This window comes from Clinocottus analis, unplaced genomic scaffold (assembly GCF_023055335.1).
Source record: "Clinocottus analis isolate CAN_PGR_092001 unplaced genomic scaffold, fCliAna1.0.p SCAF_12, whole genome shotgun sequence".
Lineage (NCBI taxonomy): Eukaryota > Metazoa > Chordata > Actinopteri > Perciformes > Cottidae > Clinocottus > Clinocottus analis.
The window spans coordinates 2,895,457-2,920,437 of NW_027175843.1; the positions used below are offsets into that span (position 1 = coordinate 2,895,457).

At 42.8% G+C, this 24,981-nt stretch overlaps 1 protein-coding gene across 1 annotated transcript in view; it reads right to left on the reverse strand.

Annotated features, from left to right (window-relative positions):
• Positions 1-866: 866 nt before the first annotated feature.
• Positions 867-24,981, reverse strand: part of col5a2a (collagen, type V, alpha 2a) — a 36,271-nt gene continuing 12,156 nt past the window's right edge. The window contains exons 2-54 of the mRNA XM_068572396.1: positions 19,684-19,908; positions 18,978-18,997; positions 18,846-18,878; positions 18,716-18,748; positions 18,401-18,454; positions 17,009-17,101; positions 16,505-16,576; positions 15,555-15,599; positions 15,403-15,456; positions 15,121-15,174; positions 14,619-14,672; positions 14,416-14,469; positions 14,268-14,321; positions 14,054-14,098; positions 13,709-13,762; positions 13,451-13,495; positions 13,179-13,232; positions 12,875-12,973; positions 12,726-12,770; positions 12,538-12,636; positions 12,351-12,404; positions 11,943-12,050; positions 11,516-11,569; positions 11,252-11,350; positions 11,089-11,142; positions 10,877-10,975; positions 10,724-10,777; positions 10,368-10,421; positions 10,221-10,274; positions 10,066-10,119; positions 9,852-9,896; positions 9,668-9,766; positions 9,417-9,524; positions 9,065-9,118; positions 8,885-8,938; positions 8,617-8,670; positions 8,450-8,503; positions 8,202-8,309; positions 7,887-7,940; positions 7,450-7,503; positions 6,921-7,082; positions 6,580-6,687; positions 6,298-6,405; positions 6,149-6,202; positions 5,958-6,065; positions 5,649-5,702; positions 5,374-5,481; positions 4,517-4,570; positions 4,290-4,397; positions 3,722-4,028; positions 3,297-3,478; positions 2,947-3,189; positions 867-2,279 (exon numbers count right to left, since the gene is read on the reverse strand). Of these exons, the coding sequence (XP_068428497.1) occupies positions 2,133-2,279; positions 2,947-3,189; positions 3,297-3,478; positions 3,722-4,028; positions 4,290-4,397; positions 4,517-4,570; positions 5,374-5,481; positions 5,649-5,702; positions 5,958-6,065; positions 6,149-6,202; positions 6,298-6,405; positions 6,580-6,687; positions 6,921-7,082; positions 7,450-7,503; positions 7,887-7,940; positions 8,202-8,309; positions 8,450-8,503; positions 8,617-8,670; positions 8,885-8,938; positions 9,065-9,118; positions 9,417-9,524; positions 9,668-9,766; positions 9,852-9,896; positions 10,066-10,119; positions 10,221-10,274; positions 10,368-10,421; positions 10,724-10,777; positions 10,877-10,975; positions 11,089-11,142; positions 11,252-11,350; positions 11,516-11,569; positions 11,943-12,050; positions 12,351-12,404; positions 12,538-12,636; positions 12,726-12,770; positions 12,875-12,973; positions 13,179-13,232; positions 13,451-13,495; positions 13,709-13,762; positions 14,054-14,098; positions 14,268-14,321; positions 14,416-14,469; positions 14,619-14,672; positions 15,121-15,174; positions 15,403-15,456; positions 15,555-15,599; positions 16,505-16,576; positions 17,009-17,101; positions 18,401-18,454; positions 18,716-18,748; positions 18,846-18,878; positions 18,978-18,997; positions 19,684-19,908 (4,397 nt within the window). The 3' untranslated portion in view covers positions 867-2,132. The remainder of the gene's footprint in view (positions 2,280-2,946; positions 3,190-3,296; positions 3,479-3,721; positions 4,029-4,289; positions 4,398-4,516; positions 4,571-5,373; positions 5,482-5,648; positions 5,703-5,957; positions 6,066-6,148; positions 6,203-6,297; positions 6,406-6,579; positions 6,688-6,920; positions 7,083-7,449; positions 7,504-7,886; positions 7,941-8,201; positions 8,310-8,449; positions 8,504-8,616; positions 8,671-8,884; positions 8,939-9,064; positions 9,119-9,416; positions 9,525-9,667; positions 9,767-9,851; positions 9,897-10,065; positions 10,120-10,220; positions 10,275-10,367; positions 10,422-10,723; positions 10,778-10,876; positions 10,976-11,088; positions 11,143-11,251; positions 11,351-11,515; positions 11,570-11,942; positions 12,051-12,350; positions 12,405-12,537; positions 12,637-12,725; positions 12,771-12,874; positions 12,974-13,178; positions 13,233-13,450; positions 13,496-13,708; positions 13,763-14,053; positions 14,099-14,267; positions 14,322-14,415; positions 14,470-14,618; positions 14,673-15,120; positions 15,175-15,402; positions 15,457-15,554; positions 15,600-16,504; positions 16,577-17,008; positions 17,102-18,400; positions 18,455-18,715; positions 18,749-18,845; positions 18,879-18,977; positions 18,998-19,683; positions 19,909-24,981) is intronic.

Sequence of the window (24,981 nt, forward strand, 5' to 3'; positions counted from 1 at the left end):
GTCCCACAAGAGAATGTGCAAAGGCAAACATCGAAGCTATGAAATAGTCATAGCCACATCATGAAGGGAGAAGCCAATGATACGATTTGGCCGATGATAATGCCAGTTCATCTGGGTGAGATTAAAAACCCTGCGATCGTGATGAACATCCTATTCTAACCTTTTGTAATCTTGCTTGCATTGATTGTCAGGTCTGACCGCCTGGAGAAAAACAGCATATTCTGCCTTTGAAAAGTCAGTTGCCTTAAGTGACATAAGTAGAATGTAACCCTTATAAAAGGGCTTTTTTCATACTTGCATGATGTGATAATAGTTGGTAACCAGATATATATGTCGTAACGTTTGTTTGATCAACAGTTGTGGTCATAGGCGTTGTTGCCGCTGATACTCGGTTTATTTGTGGTGTGTTTCAAATAAATTGACGTTTATTGAACTCTGATCCAACCTCTCTTGTCTTTTGTATTTAAAAATAAATAAATGTATCATCGATTCTATCGAATTCAGCCTCTACGGCTCTTTGGTCTTGTTGTGGGGGCTTGTGATGTCTGTAATGATCTCTCAATTGGTCTGTGTTCATTTTGTGGTCCAACATCTAATTTTTTCTTACTTTTATCTCTTTTTTTATGTATTTTTTTAAACGAATTTTACAACGCTCTCTTGGTACAAAGGACCAAATTAGCTTTTCTCAAACAAGAAGGCAGAGAGAAGTATTTTCAATATTTATTTTCAAGGATGAATCTTTTTGAAGTGTGGAAAAGTCCCTCCTCCTTTTCCTCCTCCTTCTCTTCTCGGCTTCTCTTAGCAGGCAGGTAGTCAAGCCTCTCAAATGTTACAAATTTATAATAAATATACTCAAATATAAACCAAATGGTCACAAAAGATTTACTCAAAGGCACATTCATGAAATTTAAAAAAAGACATCTCACATTAAAAACAACTGCGGACATTATGTTAAATACATAAATGCTTTTTTTTTTTTACTACAAAATATGTGCAAAAATGTCAAGTGTGAAGGACCTAACTACCTAAATCAATGGGACAAGAGCTTGGGGGGGATTAACAAGCAGTTTGTTTAATGTGTTGCATAGCAGGAAATACAAAGCAAACAGGCACTCACAGCCACCTTATCCTATAAAACTGGTTATAAAAAGGATTTCAAAAGCATACAAGTCCAGGATACTGAAAGAGGGGGAACTGGCATGCATAAAAAATAGAATACTCTCTGCTACCTTTTACTCTACGATATTGAACTCAACGGGGTAAATATATATTTGTTTTACAAATCACCACACACCAGTCACGCGACACCTCATTCGCCTCTCCGTCGTTGACGGAAAGTTCTTTATTGGTATCCCCCACACCCTGCCCTGTACCGCGCGGCCGGGAGACGTGCACACGGATCACACTACTTACAAAAACAGCACCTGTGAAAGAAGATGTACATGTCGTGTCATGGTTTCTCAGTTTCGGTGACGAGGTAGCTAACACTGAGGAATCAACAGTCTTAATGTGTCTTTAATGTTCTACGTGGTCGGTACAGAGTTTGGAAGAACTGGATACAGACATTGGTTCACCAAAACGATCTTGAGAACATTCCCGCGCAGTGAACGCACCGTCGGTTGTATTCGTTTCCTCAATAGCACCACAATGTTGTTGTATATGCAAAACATTTCAAACAAAAAATGAGCAGACGAATCTGTAAAAACATACTCGTGGAGGGACACTTGATGTAGCTTCCGCGGAACTCCTCTGGGCTTATGCACCGTAGTTACAGTTACAATTTTAGAGCTTTAAATCTTTGGCAATAATGTTTTGTGGAATAAAATTAAAAGGTGATATCTTTGGACCAAACTACACCACAGTGAGCCTTCGAAATTCATCACGCTTGAAGTCAAACATGCACGAGAAGACAGAGGAATGATTCAGATGTTTTACCAATTTTTTAAGTAAATTCCAAACATTCATTCTAACTTACAAATCTTCGATGTCTTGAACTGGGTTGAAAGGCACAATAAATATCTTGCCACAGGGCCAGAATAGTCCTCAGTACTCGTATGTACAACGTGGCTGATCGTGTCAGCTGTCAGTTCAATTGTCTCAGGATTCACCGCGACGCATCCCTGCTGACGATTTTACAAGAAGCACACGGGCCCGATATCGATGCCGAACTCTTGATCTGGGCCGCCAATGTCCACAGGGGCCATATCCACAATAGGAAGTCTTGCAGTTTTCTGTGTCCTGTACTCAAACACTGTCTTGCCCCACTTGCCATTCGCTTGCTGTAAGAGATTGACAAACAGAAGTTCAGTGACTACTGTCCTCTACAACGTGGAGCAATACATCTCTATGAAACTGTACACAATATGTGAGTGACTTGTTCTGGATGTTGCCTTTTTTTCTCTAACAAACTTCATTAAAAAGCACAAAAACAACAATGAATTTTATTGTCTGTGTATCCAAAGCCTGATGTACGTGGACCTGCTGCCAAAACAGCTCAGTAGTGCGCCAAATGTGCTGTATTCTATGGCTGAAAGTAGTCTCCATAAAGGCACTGTTTAATCCTGCTTGAAGGAGCTTTACTGGATTTTTTTCAGCCACTTGGGGGCAGCAAAACCAGCTGTAAACACTGACACATGTCACCTTTTTAAGTTGCAAGACACAACAACAAAAGTAGGTGTTTTGAGAAGTTTCGGTGTACGGAATAATGGGATGATTAAACAATAAATAGTACCTGCGCAAAACTACTATATTAATCTACGTATTTGCTCCAAACCAGCCGATGATAATGGGCCTGTATTTCAAAACGTTGGCTTCAAATTCACTTGGCAATCGATGGAAACGTGACTATTTTGGTCATTTTCGTGGGATTTGTTGATAAAATTGTACCCTTTTGATACAGTTATTAATAAATATGTATAAAAAGACTGTTGATCTGTGAGAACTTACTGCGCAGGAATCCTCCACCACTGTGTATCTGAAGCGGTTGTTCCCCTCTGCTTTGAGCTCCAGGTCGTTGGAGCCCTTGAGGACAACGGCTTTCTTATAGTTGCCCGTCTTCTCGTCCTTGTAGCCCACAGAGTTCTTGCAGTTGTAGGTGATGCTCTGAGATGCCTCTTTGGAGAGCAGGCGGATGAAAGTCATCTGAACTGTGACAGAGTTCGCCGGCTGTTCCTTGTTGCCGTAAGTGAACTAGAGAAATACACACAGAGCGGTCAGTGCAGAGCCTCAACAAAGAAAAATCCATCAATAAACCAAGACACACTGCGAAGAAAAGTCATCAAAATGTAACCGCTCACATGTGTTCCACGGTTGATGTCGGCTCCAAACCACACAGGTTTGTTCCTGGAAGAGCTCCACCACACTTTGCGAGGTATGCTGGAAGGGTTGGCAGAGATGCAGGTCTCCCCGGTGTCCATGTTGCAGTGCACTTTGATGGCGTCCTCCACGCTGCCTTGGTTTGGATCCACCCAGTACTCCCCTACACAACAGAGTGATCGGGAATTTTGGACACGTAGCGTTTGACCACAACGTCGATTCATTCTTCAGCTGAATGAGTCAGCTGTGTTGGGTACAAGCCAGTTTAGTTCACGTGCATCGTGCCTCAACGGTGTTTCTAGGTTTATAATGTTGAAGAAGGGCACTGGCAAACCGGACAAATAACAGGTAAGATAGGTAAACAAAAGGACAAAGGACTGCATGACCCCTTGTCCCTGACGCTCACCACTCTTCTTCGCGGGGTAGCATCTCTTCAAGTCGTCACAGGTCCTGGCAGGGTGCTTCTTGCTGCCGTCGGGGCTCTTCATGCTGTTGATCTGGCTGCTGAGGGCCTTCAGGGTGGCCTGAACGCCGGGGTCAATGGGTACTATGGTGGTGGAGTTGCTGTTGGGCATGGCCTCGTCCTCGTTGAACTCGGGAGGAGGAGGTGGGCCGAAGTCGTAATCCTGATTGCCGAAGAGGTCATCCATGGCGGCCATGGGAGGTCCTGGCGGACCAGGTGGGCCAGCGGGTCCACCCTCTCCTGGAGGGCCCTGCAGATATCGGAGTATTATGGTATTTTACTTTGGGTCAGAACTCAATACAGACACACAAAAAAAGCGATTATAAACTTATAGGGGTCCCTTGTTCCTGACTCACAGAACATCTGTTGCGAAGATGGTCAACAGTTTAAAGTCAGAGGGATCTTTTCCTGACAGCTTGCTGTGCGTCTGGCTGTTTTAACTACATGTGCTGCAATGATATTTAGTAGTTCCAACTCGCATGCAGTAAAGCTCTGCACAATGAGTAAATACCTCTGGTCCAATTTCTCCACTGATTCCACGGGTTCCAGGAGGTCCCATCGGTCCTGGCTGTCCAATGTATCCTTCCTTTCCAGAAGGCCCAATGGGTCCAGGAGGCCCCTGAAACATATTCATATCAAAGAAAGTTATTTTTTTGCGTACAACTCTTTGTACTAATACAAAAGACGACATTTTGAGGCATGTTTTCCTCTTGAAACAAATTGAACTGTGGCGTTTACCCTCGGTCCGCTTGGTCCAACGATTCCTGGAGCTCCCTGCTCACCTGTTGTACCCTAAAAACAACAAACAAATCTTTGTACAAATCATTTATATTATATTATTACATTATATTTATTTTTTTTCCAGAATGCCCACAATGCAGGTTCATCTGTGCTTGATGACTATTGCCCATTGGATGATAGTCAAGCAGGGTCCTTACATGTTGGTAACAGTCCCATACAGTCGGAAACCATTCTGGACTACAATATAATCATATTTTGTTTCTAAATTAAACATATATTTAATAATAAATATATATTTTTTTATCCAGATGCAAATTAAAAGCAAAAGGCTCAGTTAAAGAAAATAGGTGACATTATAATCACATTACAGTCGTGGGGGTGTTTGCTGATTTAAATCACAGCAGCGTAGTCCCGATGACACACACCAGCAGTGTTTGGGTGTGAGTTACTAGATATCACTCTGTTCACCCCACCCTTTCCAAGCATGTTGGAGAACCACCATGGCTTTTAAGTAAAAACAAGTGGATGTCTTTCTCTAGACTTAGTGTTTGGTTTGTAAATTCTGAGCTGCTGTAGAAACACGGCAGTGCAAACTGGACACACTTTGTGGGAGAGCAACAACTCCTCATGTCGATATGAACGGCTCATTCTAAGGTAACGAAAACACAACGATTCTTATTTTCAGGTGATCATCTGTACTCAATCACAGTCCTAAATATCATATTCCATTTCTGCTATTAAATCTTCCAACGTTAAAGAAACCAGAAGTATTCACCGCGTTTGCATTTGATGCAGAGTTGGGTTAAAGTAAGCAAGGCAGCACAATTGGATTACTGAACACCACTGTAACTTACTGGAGGTCCTGGAAGACCCTGTAAACCTGTGAAGCCTCGATGCCCCTTCTGCCCTCTCTCTCCATGATCTCCCAGGTCACCCTTATCCCCTCTTGGTCCTTGGGGTCCCTGAATTTGAAAGACGTAAACACATTTCATGATGATTCTTTCAAAACGGGGACATTTTCCATCGTGGTTCTTGTCCTGTTTCTGAAGTTAATGTCTCATGGCCACAAAAATATACAATACATAATGTGTATGTTGGTGGAGTGTAAAAATACAAGTTGGACACTCACCCCTAATCCTCTCTTTCCAGCTGAGCCAGGTGGACCAACAGGTCCTCTGGAGCCCTGCAAATGAGCCGGATCATTAGACGGCCCCGAGGGAACGCAGACCTCTCTGCCAGCGCTGAAAACTCTCCAACTTCTTTGTTATACCCCAACACATCATTCCTATCACTTTGCATTAAGTTCATACACGTTCCAACACGCCCTCCTTAAATCAGATCTACCCCCCGAGAATATAATCGTGCGTGAATCTGCTATCACAGTTGTGTTCCCTGGTGGACTAACACAAAGAACACAAACATCTAGCAGTCCACTCACAGCATCTCCTCTCCTTCCAGCATCCCCCGACGCACCGACAGGACCCGGAGTGCCCGGAAGTCCCTGAGAACCAACCAAACCTTCTGGACCAGAATCTCCTCGGTCTCCCTAGAAAAAAAGTAACATTCGTCAACCACTCGCGATGTGTAACACAACAAACGGGTCACATTTCCGTTCGGTCTGTCTCTTACTCTTTGTCCGAGAACACCGTCTTTGCCCGGCGGGCCGTCAGATCCTGAAGGACCCTGAGAACCAGACATGAAACATCAGCACAGCTGTAAACATGACAGACACACTGATATACTTTGAGAGCTACAACCAATTTAAAAGTTAAACTCACATCTGGACCAGGATCACCACGAGGGCCGTTCGCACCAGGAGCGCCAACGCGACCCGAGGGGCCTTTATCTCCGGATGTTCCTGTGGCTCCCTGTTTTCCTGGGGGACCCTAAAAGAAAGAATCAGGCAACTTACAAGGCAGCACTAAAAGCAGGATGCCGCATAACGCACACTGATCAAAATACATATCAACTATTCACACAAGAATCCCTGAAATAAAACCTATTCAAAGACAATTTTACAGCTTTAATGTGATTCATGTTCGATTGTGCAGAATACAGACCCCGGGTCCTGGAAGGCCTGGCATCCCACGCTCCCCTCTCTGACCAGGAAGACCCACAATGCCTCTCTGTCCTGTAGTTCCATCTGGGCCTGGAGGACCATCGGGACCCTAAAGCAGACGCCACACAAACAGAACATTTACCTAAAACATTGATTGGGATCTCAGTGTATTCCTTCCTGGTGTAATATGTCTGGTTGACAATAACAACCACACAACTTTAAATCAGTGTGTTAAGAGGAGACTCTGGCACTTATAATAACAATATTTGAATTGATCAAACCGAAATGTCAATTTTTAATGAACAATGCAACTAAAATGGCATCACAATAACTTGAGTTTACCGTGGGTCCGTCTTCTCCAGAGTCCCCTTTGTCTCCCGTGCTGCCGGTTGGTCCGGCTGGTCCTCGCTCTCCTTGTCTTCCAGGAGATCCATGGTCTCCACGCAGACCGAGAGGACCCTCTTTTCCTGGAGGTCCAAGGGGTCCGGCCTCTCCAAGTGGACCCTGGCAGGATTGGAAATGGTCATAAGATAGATGTACGCAGTTGTATAAAATTTAAGTGCCAGGAAGAACTATTTATTTTACAATATACTGTCCGACTGCTGTATCCAAAATGTCCAAAAGTAGGGTGAGACACACTTCACTGTTGGCCATCTGCTTACTCAAGTGTTAGCGATTGTTAGATTGTCTGTTTTAAAGAGTTAGAAAGCTGTAGCTCCTCCACAGCCAAGACCTCACAACAGTAGTCGAGGTACAAACGCCGTCCTCACTGTTCCATGTTGAAGCGATTCATAGTATACGTTGGTTTTATAGAATACATTGGTGAGCCTTGCAATTTTACCGATATGACAAATATATCTTGCTAACTTACAGTTGGGCCTGGTGGGCCGACTCGTCCTGCAGATCCAGGGAAACCAGTGGGGCCCTGAAAGCAGAAGGTTATACAAGATCCTTTAATGTTGTTGTACAAGTGTCATAAGCCCCGCGACGGACTGGCGACTCGTCCAGGTTGAACCCCGCCTTCGCCCAATGACAGCTGGGATCGGCTCCAGTAGGATATGCGGTTCAGATAATGGATGGAAGGAAGTTTCATAACAGATTGCAATATCTTCTTTTTTGGTAAAAGTAACAAAGAGAACAACGTTTCTGACATTGTTATTCAAACCCATCAGGTGTTAAACTTTGCATAAGAGAAATTTAATAATCAGGTGTGGGGTGGCACGCTTCCTGTGCTCATGAAATCCTTTTCTACTCCATTGAATTTCACCTTTTTGTATATTTTCTTCTGTGATTATGAAAACATCTTACCGGTGCCCCCTGTGTTCCTCTTCCACCTTTCAGTCCAGCAACACCAGCTGGCCCCTACAAAAGAAAACAGAGAAGCGTTTATCAGCAGCACATTTGCAAGTGAAAGCTTGCCTCCCTGGTACATTAAAGACATACAGAAATTGTTTTTTTTAAAGAGTTAAGACACTAAAGCTTCCAAAGGGGACCAAATAAAAGTATGTAGACGACTAATGACACTGTTTACAATATCAAAGAGTAGCCTCTATAAATATGCCACTGAACAACCACATAAAAACTAATTTCTCAAGAGTATTTTTTATGTTTTGTGCCACTCACCTGAGGTCCGTGAGCACCTGACAAGCCTTGAGGTCCTGATGATCCAGCATCTCCTTTTTGACCTGGTTCTCCAGGCTCTCCCTTGACTCCAGGTTGGCCATCGGGACCCTGTAAATTGTCGTTAATATTTAAAAGGATACATCAAAAAACAAGTTTTTATTACATTCACAGCGTTTGCATTATTTACAAGAGCCTTAAATATTTATTGGCAAATAAAACAAACAATGCGACTGTGAATGGCTACTAACAGGAGATCCAGCAAAGCCAACAGCGCCGATGGGGCCGGGGTCTCCTCTTGATCCCTGTTGGAGATGAGAGATTATTATACTGAAGCGGTTTCATGATGGACAGCCAGGTCGTATCACCAGTATTAACACAGCCTGTATGTACTTCTAGTTGGACCACGTCTACTCACTGGCATTCCTCTGGATCCTGGGGGTCCATGTGGCCCTTTGGGTCCAGGTTCTCCCTGCAAAGATGTTACACATTTTTATAACCATTCATTGAGCCAGTGTTGCCTCCGAGATCTTGTATTTTTATGATTGCAGAGGCAATGCAAGCCAAACAACTGTCCTTCATTGGAAGATGCTATAGAAAATATATGATAGTGGGCATCCTGGGAACTTTCCTAAAATGTGTCATCGCCTTGTGGCACTGTGATGGAAATAAGAGAAATACTCTACCTTCTCACCACTGGGTCCAGCAGGTCCTAGCGGGCCAACAGGACCTGGGAGTCCCTGTTGACAGAAAACAGATATGGTTGGGCAACTTCACTCATCACATTGATTCAACAAGCTGTGACAAGTCTAGAATGTGCACTTTTTACATTATCATTACGTGTAAATGTAAGATGTTTTGCTTACTCTTGCGCCATCGTTTCCAGCTGTACCTTCTGATCCTTTCTCACCAAGTGATCCCTATACAAAAGACAGCAATAAAAAAAAAGGTGTCAGCGCTCCAGTGTAACATGTCCTAAAATTGCATTTATGATTCACTTCCCTTAGACACGGACGTGATCAACAACACAGACTAGTGGATTGTAACTTATGAACACTGAATACCTTCCAAAAATGACTGCAGCACTTTTCCACTGGAACTTATTGGTGACAATCTATCTTTGAGTACAATCAATTGCGCTGTCCAGATATATTCGTATGTACTTTCATTTATCATAGAATTGACTGCCTAAAAAAGAGAAAATAATGATGAACTTACTCTGTCACCTTTAGGCCCAGGAGCGCCAGAGATGCCCCTCTCTCCTGGCATTCCCTGAAGACCTGGAGGACCCGAGTCTCCAAGTGTACCAGTGGGACCAGGACTACCCTTCAGAGACAAACAACACACCAATGTCAGCAGGCTCATGGCTTATGAGCAGTAAAGATGTATTGAATTATACAGTATACAGTTACACTCTATTTTTAGTGCACCCATTCAATTTACATTTCGGTGAGGCCTCTCTACATTACCTTTGGTCCATCTGGACCAGGCGCTCCAGGGATACCCTTAGGTCCCTGCAGACCAGTTGTACCCAGCTCTCCTCTCTCCCCAGGAATACCACGTTCTCCCTGGGGGGAAGAAAAAAAACATCAGTTTGAGCGATTCAATTTCACTGACCGTTTGAATAACTTAGCAGAGTGAAAGATCACCTACCCTCGGTCCAATTTGACCCACAACGCCGAGCTCTCCAGGAATACCCTAGAGGAGACAAACAATGGCATCGTTTATGTTGAGTTTAATGTTTAATGTGAATCCTGAATTCTTTGTGTTAGGACAGAGAGCTACATCAAAGATAATGGATTCAAATGGTGTTTCGGTCTAACGAAATTCAGCCCAAAATAGCATTTATAGTATTCGTCATACTCACAAGGTCACCTGGCTTTCCAGATTCTCCCGGAGGGCCTTGATTTCCGGGTAAACCCTACGAACACAAGACAGTCAAACACAACCTTCTCACAGGCAGTGTTCATCACCTGCGTCGCATTCTCATGTCTCACTAGCAAACCAAAGACAAATACGCACCTGGAATCCATTTACACCAGGTGGTCCCTGTTCTCCTCTTTCTCCTGCGACACCCTTTTGAGAGGACACAGAGATGTCTCAGAACGTTGTGAAAGCAATGGAACAAAAACAAAACTGATTACAGCCAAAGCATAATCAGACACTTACAGATGGGCCAGCGGGGCCAGCAGGACCAACTTCTCCATCTTTTCCAGGAGGACCCTGAAGACAAAGAGACTATTAGCAACCTGATTCATTATCTGTATGACTTTTACTTCATATGACCTACTATGGTAAAGTAGACCGTTGTAGAGGCAAAGTTAAGGAAACACAAGGGAGTCGTGTAGCAAGTATGATACACTGAAGCCAACAGAACGTGCTGTTGATCCATGCAGTGCACATGTTCTGTGCTATTTACTTTCTTCTGACAGATTAATGATCAATCACCTGTAATTATTTCCAAGTCCCTCAGTCCTCCCATTCCATGCTTATTGTAAAACTTGTCATTAATAATCAGTACTCACTCTTTGGCCTAACACTCCCGCGGATCCTTGTTCGCCCGTCTTTCCTGGGTCACCCTTTGAGTCGTACAAATAGATGGTTTTGTATTAGAAACAGAATCGGAGATAAACAGACTGACCTCCATTTTTGCGACGTTTCAAGTGACTTAGCCGTACATTGAAGCCCTTGGGGCCTGGCCCTCCCATGATTCCTGCTGGGCCCCTGTTTCCAATGGACCCTGCGGGGCCTGGACGACCATCTTCACCTGCAGCTCCCTTCACAAAAGAAAACCACACTTTGACTCAAACATCTCTAATAGGAGTTCTCATAAACTGAAAGCTAGCTTCCAGTTATCTAACTGGGAATGTGGTTGAGAACTTCAACCTACCAATGGTCCTGGCTTTCCCTCTGCTCCCTGGACTCCAGGGGTACCAGTAAGACCCTTTGATGAAGTAAAATTTAAAAAAAAGAATATGAGCAAATGTGGAATAAAGACAAACATAGTAAATATAGTGATGTAGAGTATCAAAACTGGAGTTTTTCAGTGTTACCCTTGCACCTGGAAGACCAGGTTCTCCTGTACGCCCTGGGTCTCCTACAGAAGCTTTGGGCCCTGGCGGGCCAGATGTTCCACGATCTCCTTGAGCACCCTATAGAAAGAAAGATACGTCAGTATGTGAATGCCGAGCAAAACATCCACACCACAAACAATGGTACCATCTGTCAATGAGCTGCTGGTATTAGATGCTATCAACATAGCTGACCTAGTTTGTTTGAATCATTACTATAATATAAAGTAGAAGATAATTATGTACCTTCGGTCCTGGCAACCCATCAGCACCGGGGAATCCCCTGTTACCAGGAGCTCCCTGAAAAACAAATCATGAGTTAGTGATGTTCACATTGCTAGTCTTACACAAAATATGAGGAACACTAGTATACCAGATGAATGACTCACATCAATTCTGTACTCATGCGTTTCAGGAAGTTTGTCACCAGAAAAGGTTGCATCTAAACCAACACTACAGAATGTAAAAATGAAAACCATCGTCCATCCATCTTCTTCATTCATCCTTTTCCTTGAGTTAATGCATTTGCTGCATACAAGTGAGCAATTTTAAACACAAAGTTACCAAAAGTGATTGATTATTTTCCGAATCATGTTTCTGTTTAACCATTTCTGATCGTAGTGGAGTTTTCTGACTAACCGATATTCCTGTAGGACACAAAATGCAGACTCACTCTCTCTCCGACGGGACCGGGAGGTCCGAGAGTGCCGGAGTCTCCACGTTGTCCTCGCTTTCCTTCTTCACCCTGAGGTCCGAGCACTCCCTGAGAGCCTGAGGGACCCTAGAAGGTTGATGCACAAGGCAGAAAATGCTGTAATTCCAAATTTGACCTATTCCTTTACTTACATTTCAAAACATATCATTGTCTATAAATGTCCAATGGAAAACATGTATTGGTTTTAGGGTTAGGGCTACTCTAATACAGATTATGTGTTGCACATAGCAGCCTTAACCCTTGTATGGTGTTTTTGTTACTCAGCATTTGTTTTGGGTCTGTTGGACCCGCTGTTTTTTGGGCTGAGCAGCTTTTTAAAAAAACAACCAATCTGTTTAATTCTAAAGAGATGTAGTGCAAGCTTACAGATTCTCCTTTGGGTCCAGCCTCTCCTTTAAATCCTCCGACACCAATGTCTCCCTGAAACACAAAAGGCAAGAATGTGAGTGCCCTGCATGTCTAGCAACCCTGTTTATTTGCGATAAGAAAACAAATGAGATCCAAGCAATCAAAAAGCAAGAATCTTTAAATAAATGAAATAAAACCACTTTACCAGTTGCCCTTTGATACCGGGCTGACCAGTGCTTCCCTGAGGTCCCGGTGGGCCAAAGGGTCCAGCATGGCCGCCTGGACCTTGAGGACCAAGATTACCCTGTGAAGAGCAAACCATGTGATATGTGACCTTTGTGTATTCTTATTACATATTGTTAAAAAGACATTTTTACAGTTTACAATACATACCACGGGTCCTTTGCTACCCGGGCCACCATCCGTACCCATGGGTCCCTTTGAACGAAACAATGACATCATCAAAGCGGTGCACTGAGCTGTGTGTTGACATGTTAGATATAGTGATACACTGTGATGTGTAAGTAAAGTAAGGAATTAACCGTGAGGCCAACAGGTCCCGCTCGGCCCAGATGGCCGCTCTCTCCTCTCTGTCCCTGAGGGCCTTCTGGACCTCTTACTCCAGTTGGGCCAGCTTGTCCCTGTTGAAAACCATTACATTATGAAGGAAATGTGACACTGATACACAAGACAATGTACAATCAGCTGCATCCTTATACGTTACATAGGTCATAGGACAATTTAGGGAGAATAACTGATTTGTAAGAAACCTATTATTCACTTTCCATTAGAAAGTTATGAAAGCGCCTTTCAGCATAAGCATATAGAGTGTTTTATTGATGGTACCTTCATTCCTGGTGTTCCTGGATATCCAGTAGGACCACTGAGACCCAATGGACCCTTTAACCCAACAACAATGGCAATTAGTCTCATTCATAAGTCTCATTCACGAAAAATATACAAACACATTGAGTGAAATATTTGAAAAGGGTGATGAGTGGATTTTTCCACTCTCATCCACCTAAATAATACATGCATGTTTATGCTAAGCTATGTAAGAAAGCCACTGAGGTGTACAGTAAATCCACCATGATAAAACACTGTGAATGCTGACTTACCATTGGACCAGGCTTTCCGAGGTTACCGGGCATACCGCGTTTACCCTAAAAGACAAAAATCGTATCACTTTGACTCATAAAGCTAAGTTATAAAGTGATGTAAGGCCCTCTCTTTGGTTATAGACAGCTGCTCCTGATGAAACAATAGATAAATATCAGTGTGGTAAGACCACACCTTGCTTTTAAAATCTGAAACCGAAACAACAACATATGATTATGGTTGCACATGTTTCTGGTGCTGAGGAATATTATCCTTACTGCTATACCGCCAGGTCCAGAGCGTCCTCTCTCTCCAGGCATCCCAGCAGGACCCTGTTAAACACAGACGGTGATAAATTACGTCTGCCCTCCATTCAATGCAAAAGTTTAAAGTTAATAAGTTCAGAGGGTTATTTATAATGCACTGGGTACATAGCCCCGTCACATTCGAGATAGGGGGAGACAGGGAGACAGAAAATGCAGAAGTTTGTGTACTGCAGTCCATGTACACTTTGCATAATAAACTGTATAATCTGCATGGGCTGCTGCAGAAAACTCCCAAGTGTCAGAGCTGCTTAGGAATTCTACCTCTCTAAAAAAAGTAAGCATTAGATTATAACTTACCATGGGTCCAGGTCCTCCCAATGGACCAGGAGGTCCTGTAGCACCCTACAAAAACCACAGCAATAAATACTTGTTTAGAAATATGTTCGCCAGATGGCGAGATGTTTCACAGCTATTTAGCAAAGCAGTTCAATAATGTAGTATGTGAGTCAAACAGGTTTCACTTTAGCAACTATAGTAGAAAACAGCTTTTCAACCAATCATCCAAACTTACCTTGGATCCAACGGTTCCAGTTTCACCTTTTTGGCCAATTATTCCTCCATGGCCCTGTTAATGAAACAGAGGAAAAGTACTCAACACATGAGTTGAAATGTATTCTGGAAACAAAATACTTTTAATTTGTAAACTGTGGGTTACTCACCCTGTTACCCTTCAGTCCAGGAGGTCCAGGCGTTCCAGGAAATCCTCTCCCTCCCTGAAATGTGTTACATAGGACAGCATTGGTATTTATGTATTGAAGGTGCACTAACAGCACATATGTTGGGGTCTTTTCCTGTGTCATTGGAACGAAAAGACATAGTGCATGCATTTAAGTGATGGAGGCATAAAGGACTGAACATGTACCTGTGATCCAGGGAATCCAGTTTCTCCACTATTTCCTGGTTTGCCTGCTTCTCCCTGTGTGAAAACATGACATTAATACATTTCCAACTTGTTTGGGTACGGTGAAAGTGAATGTCACCAAATCGCACATCACATTTCTTCTCTCCGATGTTGTGTTGTACGAGGTACAAGGACCATCTGACAGTATACTGTACTAAGATGCAGAGCTGGTTTCGGTTGTTTTTTTGGATCGTGTTGTTTTTACTCATCAAGATGTTTGAGAACATAGACAACTTCAGGACGATATGGTCTTTCATTTTGTTATACAAACACATGAAAAGGAAAACATAGAAAATGGTTTTAAAACATGTTGTAAAAAAATCGACTCACTGATGGTAGCCTAATGTGTGTAATTAAACAAAACACTTTGACAGTTCCTCAAACTTATGTGGGTTTACTACCTTCACATTATTATAAATGCAGCCAGACCTGTCTAACTGTGTGACCCATTTTTGTAACTTACATCTTCACCTGGTTTCCCTGGAGGGCCATCCGGTCCCCTTTGCCCACTTGGACCCTGAAAAAGTCAACAGTCAGGATGTTAACATCCAGGAACAACCCATCAGGGCTAAATTATTGTGTATCCAGGCCAACGCAGCTGTGTATGAACAGAAGGTTTTGATGTTTATTAACATCAACACCATGTAAATCCTACGTGAAATCACACAATGTGTATTGGTGATTTGACCGTATGCATAAATAGGGACAGATAATTGATGTTATGTACAGATAATTGATATTATACCATGTGTCCTGGATCACCAACATCTCCAGGAGGTCCTTGGGGTCCAGCGTGACCCTTAGGAGAGTGAGGGGAAAATATGAAACAATTACATTATAAATACAAAACTTTTTTAAAAAATCATAAAATGGAGTCAAAGCTGGTTGTGGACTTACAGGTGTCCCACTTGGCCCAGGAGGTCCTCTTGCTCCGGCCTCTCCCTTTAACAAACATGATGCACAATGAAATGATGAACATAAATCAGCTTAATCCAATAATATAGGAACAGGATGCACAATTGGAGGCAGAGTCACATTCATTCCAATGAAAGTTGCTCAGTGGCGCATTAAACCCAAAAAAAGTTGACTTCCAAGTGGAAATGTATCCAATACTTCCGGCAAACGAAATATCAATTTTGTTTCCATTCAACAAAAAGGAGGTTACAATATTGTAACCCTAGTTATATGAGCACAGGGAGAGCCCTCTACTGGACTCTATGGGTGATATTTTCCTTCTTTCCCCCTAAAAATTTGCACAAGCGTTGCCTACCCAAATATGTTTGGACCCACGCTATAAAAGGCAGCGCACAACCCTGTCAAGCGTTCAATAACCCTCATCAGTGAGCGGCGTGAGAGCGGCATGGTCCCCTTGGCTCAGGGCTCCGCCTCTGTGTATTGAACTAGGGTTACAATATCATAACCTTTGTTCTAGCGCACAGGCTCTGTGCTCTACTGGACTCTATGGACACAGTGAACCTGACCCCACTTATCCTGACTGAAGGTTCATTGCCGGGAATCCATCATATCAGGTTTCAACAACTGAAAAACGAATCAAATCAACTTTATTTATGTCGCAAAAATATGTGCTTCACAATCAGTACAACATATCTCTTCATGAACAAATAAGTATTGGTAAACCGGTGCAACAATGCATAACTATGTTCCTGCTCTTAACTGCCAACTAGCCGCTGTTCTCTACCAAAGCTGCAGGAAAAGGTTTTTCTTCCAATCCAGAATCAAACCTAATTTTGAAAGATACCTGATGCATCTGTCTGCGTTTTGGCTTATTGGTCCAAACAATGACAGATTAGATGAGTTCATACTGTATATTGATAACATCCTCTTACCCTTGAGCCAGTCAGCATGGCTTGAGGTCCCATTTTCCCATCCATCACTCCGGCCATCTGGGATCCCAGGCCCTGCAGGGGAAGCACACAACCTCCAGTTTTAGGCAACAAAAGGACATCTGGATACAACAAACATACACATGAGGGACAGGTAGAATTATAGAATTATTAAGTTGATTTAAATTGCACCAGAGTAAAGCACATGAGGTGAGTGCAAGTTCGAGTACATGAAGTATGAAGCCCTCTTGTGTAGGAATGTGCTCTCCATCTACACTAAAAGGTCCAGCGGACGTTTTGCTCTAAGTTTCTGCTGGTGTACAACGCTGGGCATTGACTTCATGTCAGGACGAGTGAGGATTAATACTTCAAAACATAGTTAAAATGTAGTATTGGGTCATACTTTGAGGTAAGCCGTCTCCTGTACGCTTTAACTGTTACATGCTAGCACACGCTTGAAGGTTATGTGAGTCTATGTCATGTGAGAGCGCTCAGGGTACAACTCACTCCTGGGTGCGACGGAGGTCCGGGAGGTCCGGGTTCACCGGGCTGACCCGGTATACCAGGCTCTCCATCGTAACCCGCGGGGCCTCGCAGTCCCTAGAGAGTAGAGAGAAAGAGAGAGGGGTGCTGATTCACATGGTGTCTACTTTTGTTTTCAGATGTTGTGTTTTTTTGAGGGAGGGTGGGGGGGTCTAAACACTGAAATATAGATGGATTTAATCAAACTTTTATTACAAAAGACATAAAAGTAGAATAAAATACATAAAAGCATAATGATTTAATTGATCAGTGGAGCTTTTGGCCCAAATCTCTTTACATTTTGATGAACTTAAAGTTGTTAAACTTTGTGTTCATAAAGTGAGTGCAGTAGAAAAACCATATGCTATGTACTAATAAATCACCCTCCTGTCCTGGACTGTACTGTAAGTCCAGCAAGAGAAGCACATTCATTTATCAACCGGCTACATTTCTGCTAGCAAAGCACATTATACATCAACTTGGCATGTTACATTATATTTTGAATGTTAGTCACTTGCCCTTGAACCAAAAAATGTCTATACTCCAGTTTATTATTTATTTTATTTTGAAATCAGATGTCTAGATGTCATGCGAATGCTGTTTTAAAGAGCAGAGTGAGCGATCAATGGATTATGTATGTATTCAAAGGCATTAAATAGAAATATGTGAAAACGAATATCAATGTATGAGTCTGAATAATAAGGTCACCTGTCAAAGTGACTCGTCAGTTCAGTCAATATAAAAATATGTAGCAGGCTAATCCAATCTTGTGAGACAATGTTAACAGAAATGTAAGCCTTTTTTTTGGGTGCAGAAAACTTTTTTTTTGACAGCAGTGATATTTTTTAGGAAGCAAAACGATAAAAAAAAAAAAAAATGATTTGAAGCAGAACATAAAAAAATACTGTGAACTTTGACTTTTGAAATGGTTGCGTCTGTTGTTTTTCATTCTATTTTGACTTTGTGACTGAACAAAGCTCAGGTTGTGTTTGAATCGCACAGGTCACACACAATCCTACGCAGGCGCCGCTGGAATCTGGCGCCACAAATAGTACAAAACCAGTGACAACAGCGTCGCTTGATCTGTGCCCGCGACTGTGCAGACAAACTTGGTTTAAACACGATGAACAGAATTGCAAAAAAAATGTCTATTTAAAATTTGAATGTCAGCGTTATGAACAAAGTCTTTAACTATCCGTAAGGCCCAAAATAAGTAATAACACATTGTACTCTAAGGCTGAGTCACACCAACAAGGTTTAATTTAATCCAAGATTAGTGTTAATCAGCGTTCAGCAAGTTTATGCATCATATTAATACAGATTAGACCACTAGGGCCCTGTAGTTGTTGTGTGTGTGGACTTGTAGATGTGACATACAGGCCTTCCTTTGTGTCCGCGAGATCCTCTGTCTCCTGGATGGCCGGGAGGCCCCTGTTGCGACAAACAGAGAGAACCAATCAAAGTCCAGGGAGCGATTGCATTGCATTCACATCACAACAACACCTTCCACCGGGTCACTTGAAATGTCACAGTGACTCACAGTGACGACCAGAGGAGTCCATGTGAGGTGATGCTATGCAGGAGGTTACTGTACTCTTATGCCATCTAGTGTCAGTTCAGGTAGTTTAACGTTTACACACATGCAGTTTGCAGAAGAGGTACAAGGGGGAAACAAACAACCAAGGTGCTCACCATGGGTCCAGGGCGGCCTCTGATGCCAGTGACCTGCGGGGAAGATGTCAAATACGCTATTACAGACGCTGCCTTTTGGGACAAATACTGCAGATCCTGGTTACCAAGTTCATATTTAGCAAACACTCACGAGTGGGACCTCCCCGGGTTCTCCCTTCGGACCCTGAATAAACAGATGGACAGCGTTGGACACTCATACTCCAGGATGCTCCATATGATGAAGCAGCAACGACACAACATGCCCCAAAAACTGTGGCCTTACCTTGTAGATCCTCTCTCCACCTGCAACGAGGAAAAGACATGAAATATCACATTATTTGGTCATTTTACAGTAATTGGACTTAATGTAAGGAATATGTGGGACAAGAGAGGAGAATGCTGAGTCGGCGATGTAGCAAATCTAAAGAGACTCGTGTGTCATCATCATGCCGGCAGAATCAATTAACTCTGATGTCACTCATTCTGTCTCTTCCTAGTGCAGCAGCTCGTTCACGGTCGTAATTTCTTCATTATTTCTGACAGATAAATAGAATATTTCACATGGCAACACAGAGACCTGTCAAAAACATTACATGGTGATGATGTAATCTTTATTGATTCTTAATGTGAGGCTGTTTTTACTGCTTTTGTGAACCGAAGACCTTTGGTAAACCAAGTTCCATCACCAAAACAGTTGAGTTATGTTTTCACGAGAGATATAAAGAATTTCCAAAAGTCGAGATTACAGTTTTCAGCCTTCGAGTCATATTTTCTTTTTACACTTTTGCCTTATGACAATGTTGCCTCGTTATATAGAGAGATGAGATTGTTCTGCAATTGTAGATGTAACACATGGGCATGTATCACATATGTAAGGTGAATTTAAGAAATTATGTGAAGAGTTAATCAGGTCTCTTCAATAAACACATCCACACACTGCCGTGTTCTTCACTTCTCGACCAGACAAACGACGCCGGAGAGCAGCTCACCGCCATAGGTGTCCTGCCCGCCGCTGGTCGCCGCATCCGTCTGACAGACGGGGCAGCACTCGCCGTCGGGGATGGACATCTTCTCGCAGTTGGTCAGCTCGTCGCACTGGATCTCGTCGCAGAGGACCTGACCGTTGTCACACACGCAGATCCGGCATGGCTCCGGCTTCCAGATGTCCCTGTTGGTGTACACCTGGCCGTCCGCCGTGCAGCTCGCGTCATCTCCTGGAACGCAGCAGAAGCGGCGGACGCTGTTAGGCTATACACTTTGTGTCGGGCAAATTACAAGCAAGTGGACTTTAGTTTTTCTTAACCTATGTCACATTTTTATCAAATGATGGTGAAAGACAGGACAAGCATGTTTTTTATATTGTGTACAGTGTGTCGAACTGAAAAATAACATGTTCTTTTGGAGTGAAGATGGATCATAACAATGAATAACTCCCATGTTCTTCACCCATTCAACCAGGAAAGCAGATAATTAACTTCCATTTAGATTCATCCCTCCATTTAAGGTCACAAGGCCACGTTGGCCCTTTTATTTTTGGGCTTTTGAGCACATAAAACATCATGTCTATCAGGCCTGAAATAGATTTCTACATCCTGGTAGCGGCCGTCTCAGAGGAAAGCAGTAGCTGAGATACTTCAGGACACATTTTAAAAGTTAATGAAACCGTGATCTCGGGTTGTTTTGTTCAACAGCTGCTCGTAGCTCCAGGGAACAATTCATCCAACACAAGGAATGTAAAAAAAAAAAAGTCATTATGGAGACGGAACAAATGCTTTCCAATGAATTGACTGGTATGGTGTGACGTGAAACAAGGCTTCCCACCGTCCACTGTGAATACGTCATAGAGACAAAGCTGTGGGTAACGTGCCCTTTTGCAGCCGCTAGACATGACATCATTTCCTCCGGATGCAGCTCCACTCGTGTTCAAAAGAGAAAAAACCTGTGAAGCAACTCCCAGAGGTCTCACTGCCCACTTCTGAAAGTTCACTTCATATTTCTAATGTGCGCTTCACAAATACCTCAACATAGATTATCAATACCTCACACGATCGTCGTGACCTTTCTTTAACACGAGGCCTGTTTGACAGGACTCAGTAATCGGAGCCCACCTCCCTCAGGTCTGCATGACTTCACCTGTTCCGGATACAAACAGCAGGCGGCAGCTGTGAGCCTCAGACTGCAGGTAACGACAGGTTGGCCCAGAGCACCACTGCAGTGTTCATATCGCTCTGCATCATTCCAACAGAGCCCGATTGAAGCGCTCATTCTACCTGTACTGCTAAGGCTGGATGGTTCCAGAAAAAAAAAAAAGTTTCCAGGAAACAATCAAAGAGCAGAAACAATCAGGTGAAAGTGCAGCGCCGCCCCTCCTGAGGCTTTACGTAAAGGACAACATGTTGTAACACGTCTCCCTTACATATTTATATTAGTGTCAGAGAAAGATGGGAATGTATACACACACAGCAGATGTTCAGGAAGATACTAATACAACGGGTGCTGAAATGCATATATGGCGTTAATATATAAAAATAATAATCATGGCTGAATTCCATGCAGCTGCTTTCATTTCAGTTTTTGAGCAATTGATTATTAACAAAAACCTATTTTAGGCCATTTATCTGCTCTTATTTTTATATATATATATATATATATATATATATATATATATATATATATATATATATATATATATATATATATATATTTGCTCTTTGTAGGTGTAATAATCAGAGATGTGATGTCGATCGCCGCCTCTGTAGAATGTGATGAAACAGATGCAGCGGGATGCAAAGGGACTCCTGGTACAAGATCAAAGAAGGCTAACGTATAGACGGAGGGCGCGATGCTACATTGCATTTAATCTTGCAGTAAAAAGACATCATTGGAATACTGAGAATTACTCCGAGGTTTGAGGCTGAACCATGTAATCAGACACTCTTTAGGTCATCACATTGAATCACAGCAGCAGGCGCACAGCTGTGATCTCAGTAAAACCTCAGACGATGACCTTTCTTTTCCATTTTTCTCTTTCATGATGAAATAAACACTTACTGAATGCCAGGATCATGAAAATCAAGCTTAAATATACGCAATGCAATCTTGCAATAAGACTATATATATATATATATATATATATATATATATATATATATATATATATATATATATATATATATATATATATTACCGTTCATCAAAAGATTGGGGTCACTTAGAAATGTCCTTATTTTTCAAAGAGCACTGATTTTCAATGAAGATAACATTAAATGAATCAGAAATACACTCTATACATTGTTAATGTGGTAAAAGACTATTCTAGGTGGAAACGTCTGGTTCTTAATGAAATATCTACATAGTGTATAGAGGCCCATTTCCAGCAGCTATCAGTGTTCTGATGGTACATTGTGTTTGATCATCGCCTTAGAAGACTAATGGATGAGTAGAAACCCGTTGAAAACCCTTGTGCAGTGATGTCACACAGCTGAAAACAGTCCTGCTGGTGAGAGAAGCTATAAAACTGTTCTTCCTTTGAGCTGGTTGAGGATCTGGAGCATCACATTTGTGGGTTCATTAAACTCTCAAAATGGCCAGAAGAAGAGAACTTTCATGTGAAACTCTCCAGTTTGTTCTTGTTCTTAGAATTGAAGGATAGTCCAAGGTTAATAGTAGTGTAATTAACTAAAAAATACTCATGAAACGCTTTAAATATACTCCTAATGATGACGATTACCCACAGAATGTCTGTTTTTAAACTTCAGAAAGACTGTTCACACATTGTTGGGTAACTCTATATTTCATTTTGTAGCAGTCTGGTGTCTGATTCCAGGTCAGTTATAACTCTGATACACACACATATGAACTCACGCAGAAACAAACCACTATCATGACCTCTTGACCCACAGTCACCCAACAAGCTGTGTTGGCTGAAGACTGCAGCTTTTCGTCTGTTCATATTTTACATTGACGATCAACACGCCATCTTTGTTCCGTATTTGACGACGTTTAAAAAAGTCCAGCGTTGAAATTTCCTGTGATTAAACAGCCAGAAACATCTCACTGTCTCAGTTGTGGTCTTTCCAAATGAAAAACAGTACACGTCCTGGAACACGGAGTGCATCGCTCTCCATTCGCTTGGAATCGTTTTAACCATAAACCTTGATTTCTGAGAGGAAAACTTTTTTTTTTTTTTTTTTTTTTTACTGCAATGATCTGGTTTCCTTTTTTCCCTTCTTTTTTTTTTTGTTTCACAAGAACAAGCGTGGCTGTTCTCTTCTGCTTTAGTACTTAAGACTGGACTTGAGATCTTGTGAACATGTCTTTGTCTTGCTCCCGCAGCATCAAACATTATCTGTCGTGATCTCATTCAGGTGAATACAGCAGTTAAGCTGTGCGTAACTTTAGGGCCTTTCACGGCTGAGACGTAAAAGCATCACGCCACCAGGGAGGAGATTTTTCCTGTATTTTAAACGCTGCGTGTCGGAGCAGTTTGAAATTTACTGGAAGAGAAGCGGGGTCTTTAGAGCGGTCTTAAAAACACACACAAAGAAAACACCACGAGCCTCGAGAACAGAAGAAGGAGGCGAGACATTCACTTTTTCCTCCTCCTCAGTTAATTCATCGCAGGTTCCACACTTTTCCACAGACGCCGTAAAAACACAGTTTAAACTGTGACAACGGTGAAAAGGCATGCTCCCTTTTTTCCGACGGTGACTACTTGATTTTCCACAAGTCAGCCAGAAGCGGCGGCGGACAGCTTCCTCTTTCTGGTTTGAAACATGGGAGTCTGAAGCTCTTCGACATGACTCATGTGTGTGACCCTGTGGACATCACCAGACAGATAAGAAAGAATCCACCAGGAGTACACGTGAAGAAGAAGAAGAAGAAGAAGAAGAAGAAGAAGAAGAAGAAGAAGAAGAAGATGTCTTGTAGCTGGTAAATGTGAGGAGACAAACCTCCCCCCGACTCCCAAAAAAATAGATAATTTATGGAGTTTCCTTGGCTAATATGGAAACACTCATAACATGCAGTGTTTGGGGAGAATCAATGGCAGCCACAAGTGGAGAGGGGTGAGAAAATGACCTTGTGGAAACAATGAGTCACATAAAGCTGCAACTCTCATTTCCTTTTTGAAAAAAAAAAGAAAAGATGATCGGGTCCAAGTCCCGAACTTATGGCCACACTCCCACTTCTGATATTCAGAGAGATAGCGCCCGCCGCATGGTCAGCTCACGGAAAGCATATCCCGCTCCTGACGTTACTTTCCAGTCCCGGTCTGAACCGGTTCTTCGCTGCGGTGCGAGCGGCTGAGTGGTTAATACCGTGAGGAGTGCGGCCTGATTCCTACTCCAGATGCAAATGAGTTACAGCTGCTGAGGGGTGGCTCTGCCGCAGCTGCTCTTTCCTGCTAACATAAATCTTCCCTCTGCAAAGTGACCTTTAGCTCCACCCTCTGATTGGCCCGCTGATACAAGCTGTCCTAATTCCACAAACATCCGTGGATGTTTGGGTCGAGATCACGTCAACGCGGTGGTTTGCGATTGAAGCGAATCAACCCCGGTATCCCGCATCCCCCCCGCGCATGTTTTAATATGGCCGCTCTGGTTTGAACACGCTCTCCCTGCACCTCGGCTTCCACAAACAAAAAGCTCTGTATCTCGAGGGGAGAGGGAGGCGGTAAGAAGCTCGGGCCAGGAAAAGTTGAAATGAATAAGTAGCTCGCTGATTACATGTCTCGGCTTTTCCATCAACCCCCTCCCACCCCACCCTCCGTCCCCCGTCTCCAGTGGGCCTTCCTTTTTTTAAAAGGAGACCACAGCTACGACGCGCTTTTCCCCATCCCATGGCTGGGAGGACTGTGGTCCTGCTAAATTACTCATCCCCTTCTCCTCGCCTCTTTATCTCTCTGGCTGGCTGACTCACTGCTTTCTGCTGCCTTGGAGTTGCAGTTGGAGTCAGCTCGTTCTTACGGCTGGATGTATTGGAGCAGAACTGGTGCTTTTAGTCTAAATCTGCCTCTCAGAGTCACCGACACACTATAAATCTACAAAATAACCTTTTCTGAGTTCAATCAAATTAGCTAACGGATGGATTATGCATGTGGCCACTTGTTCTCAGGCAACTTCAACTGCCATTGTCAGGATCTATTGGAACGTTAAGAGAGATTTGTACAGATTGTACCAATCAAACGGCTCTAGATGCCATATGGAAAATAGCTTTTAAAGCCTGTGCGTGTTCTCATGATATAGTGTGCCGTGCGACTCATGACGCGCTCTAAAATGAGTAGTTTG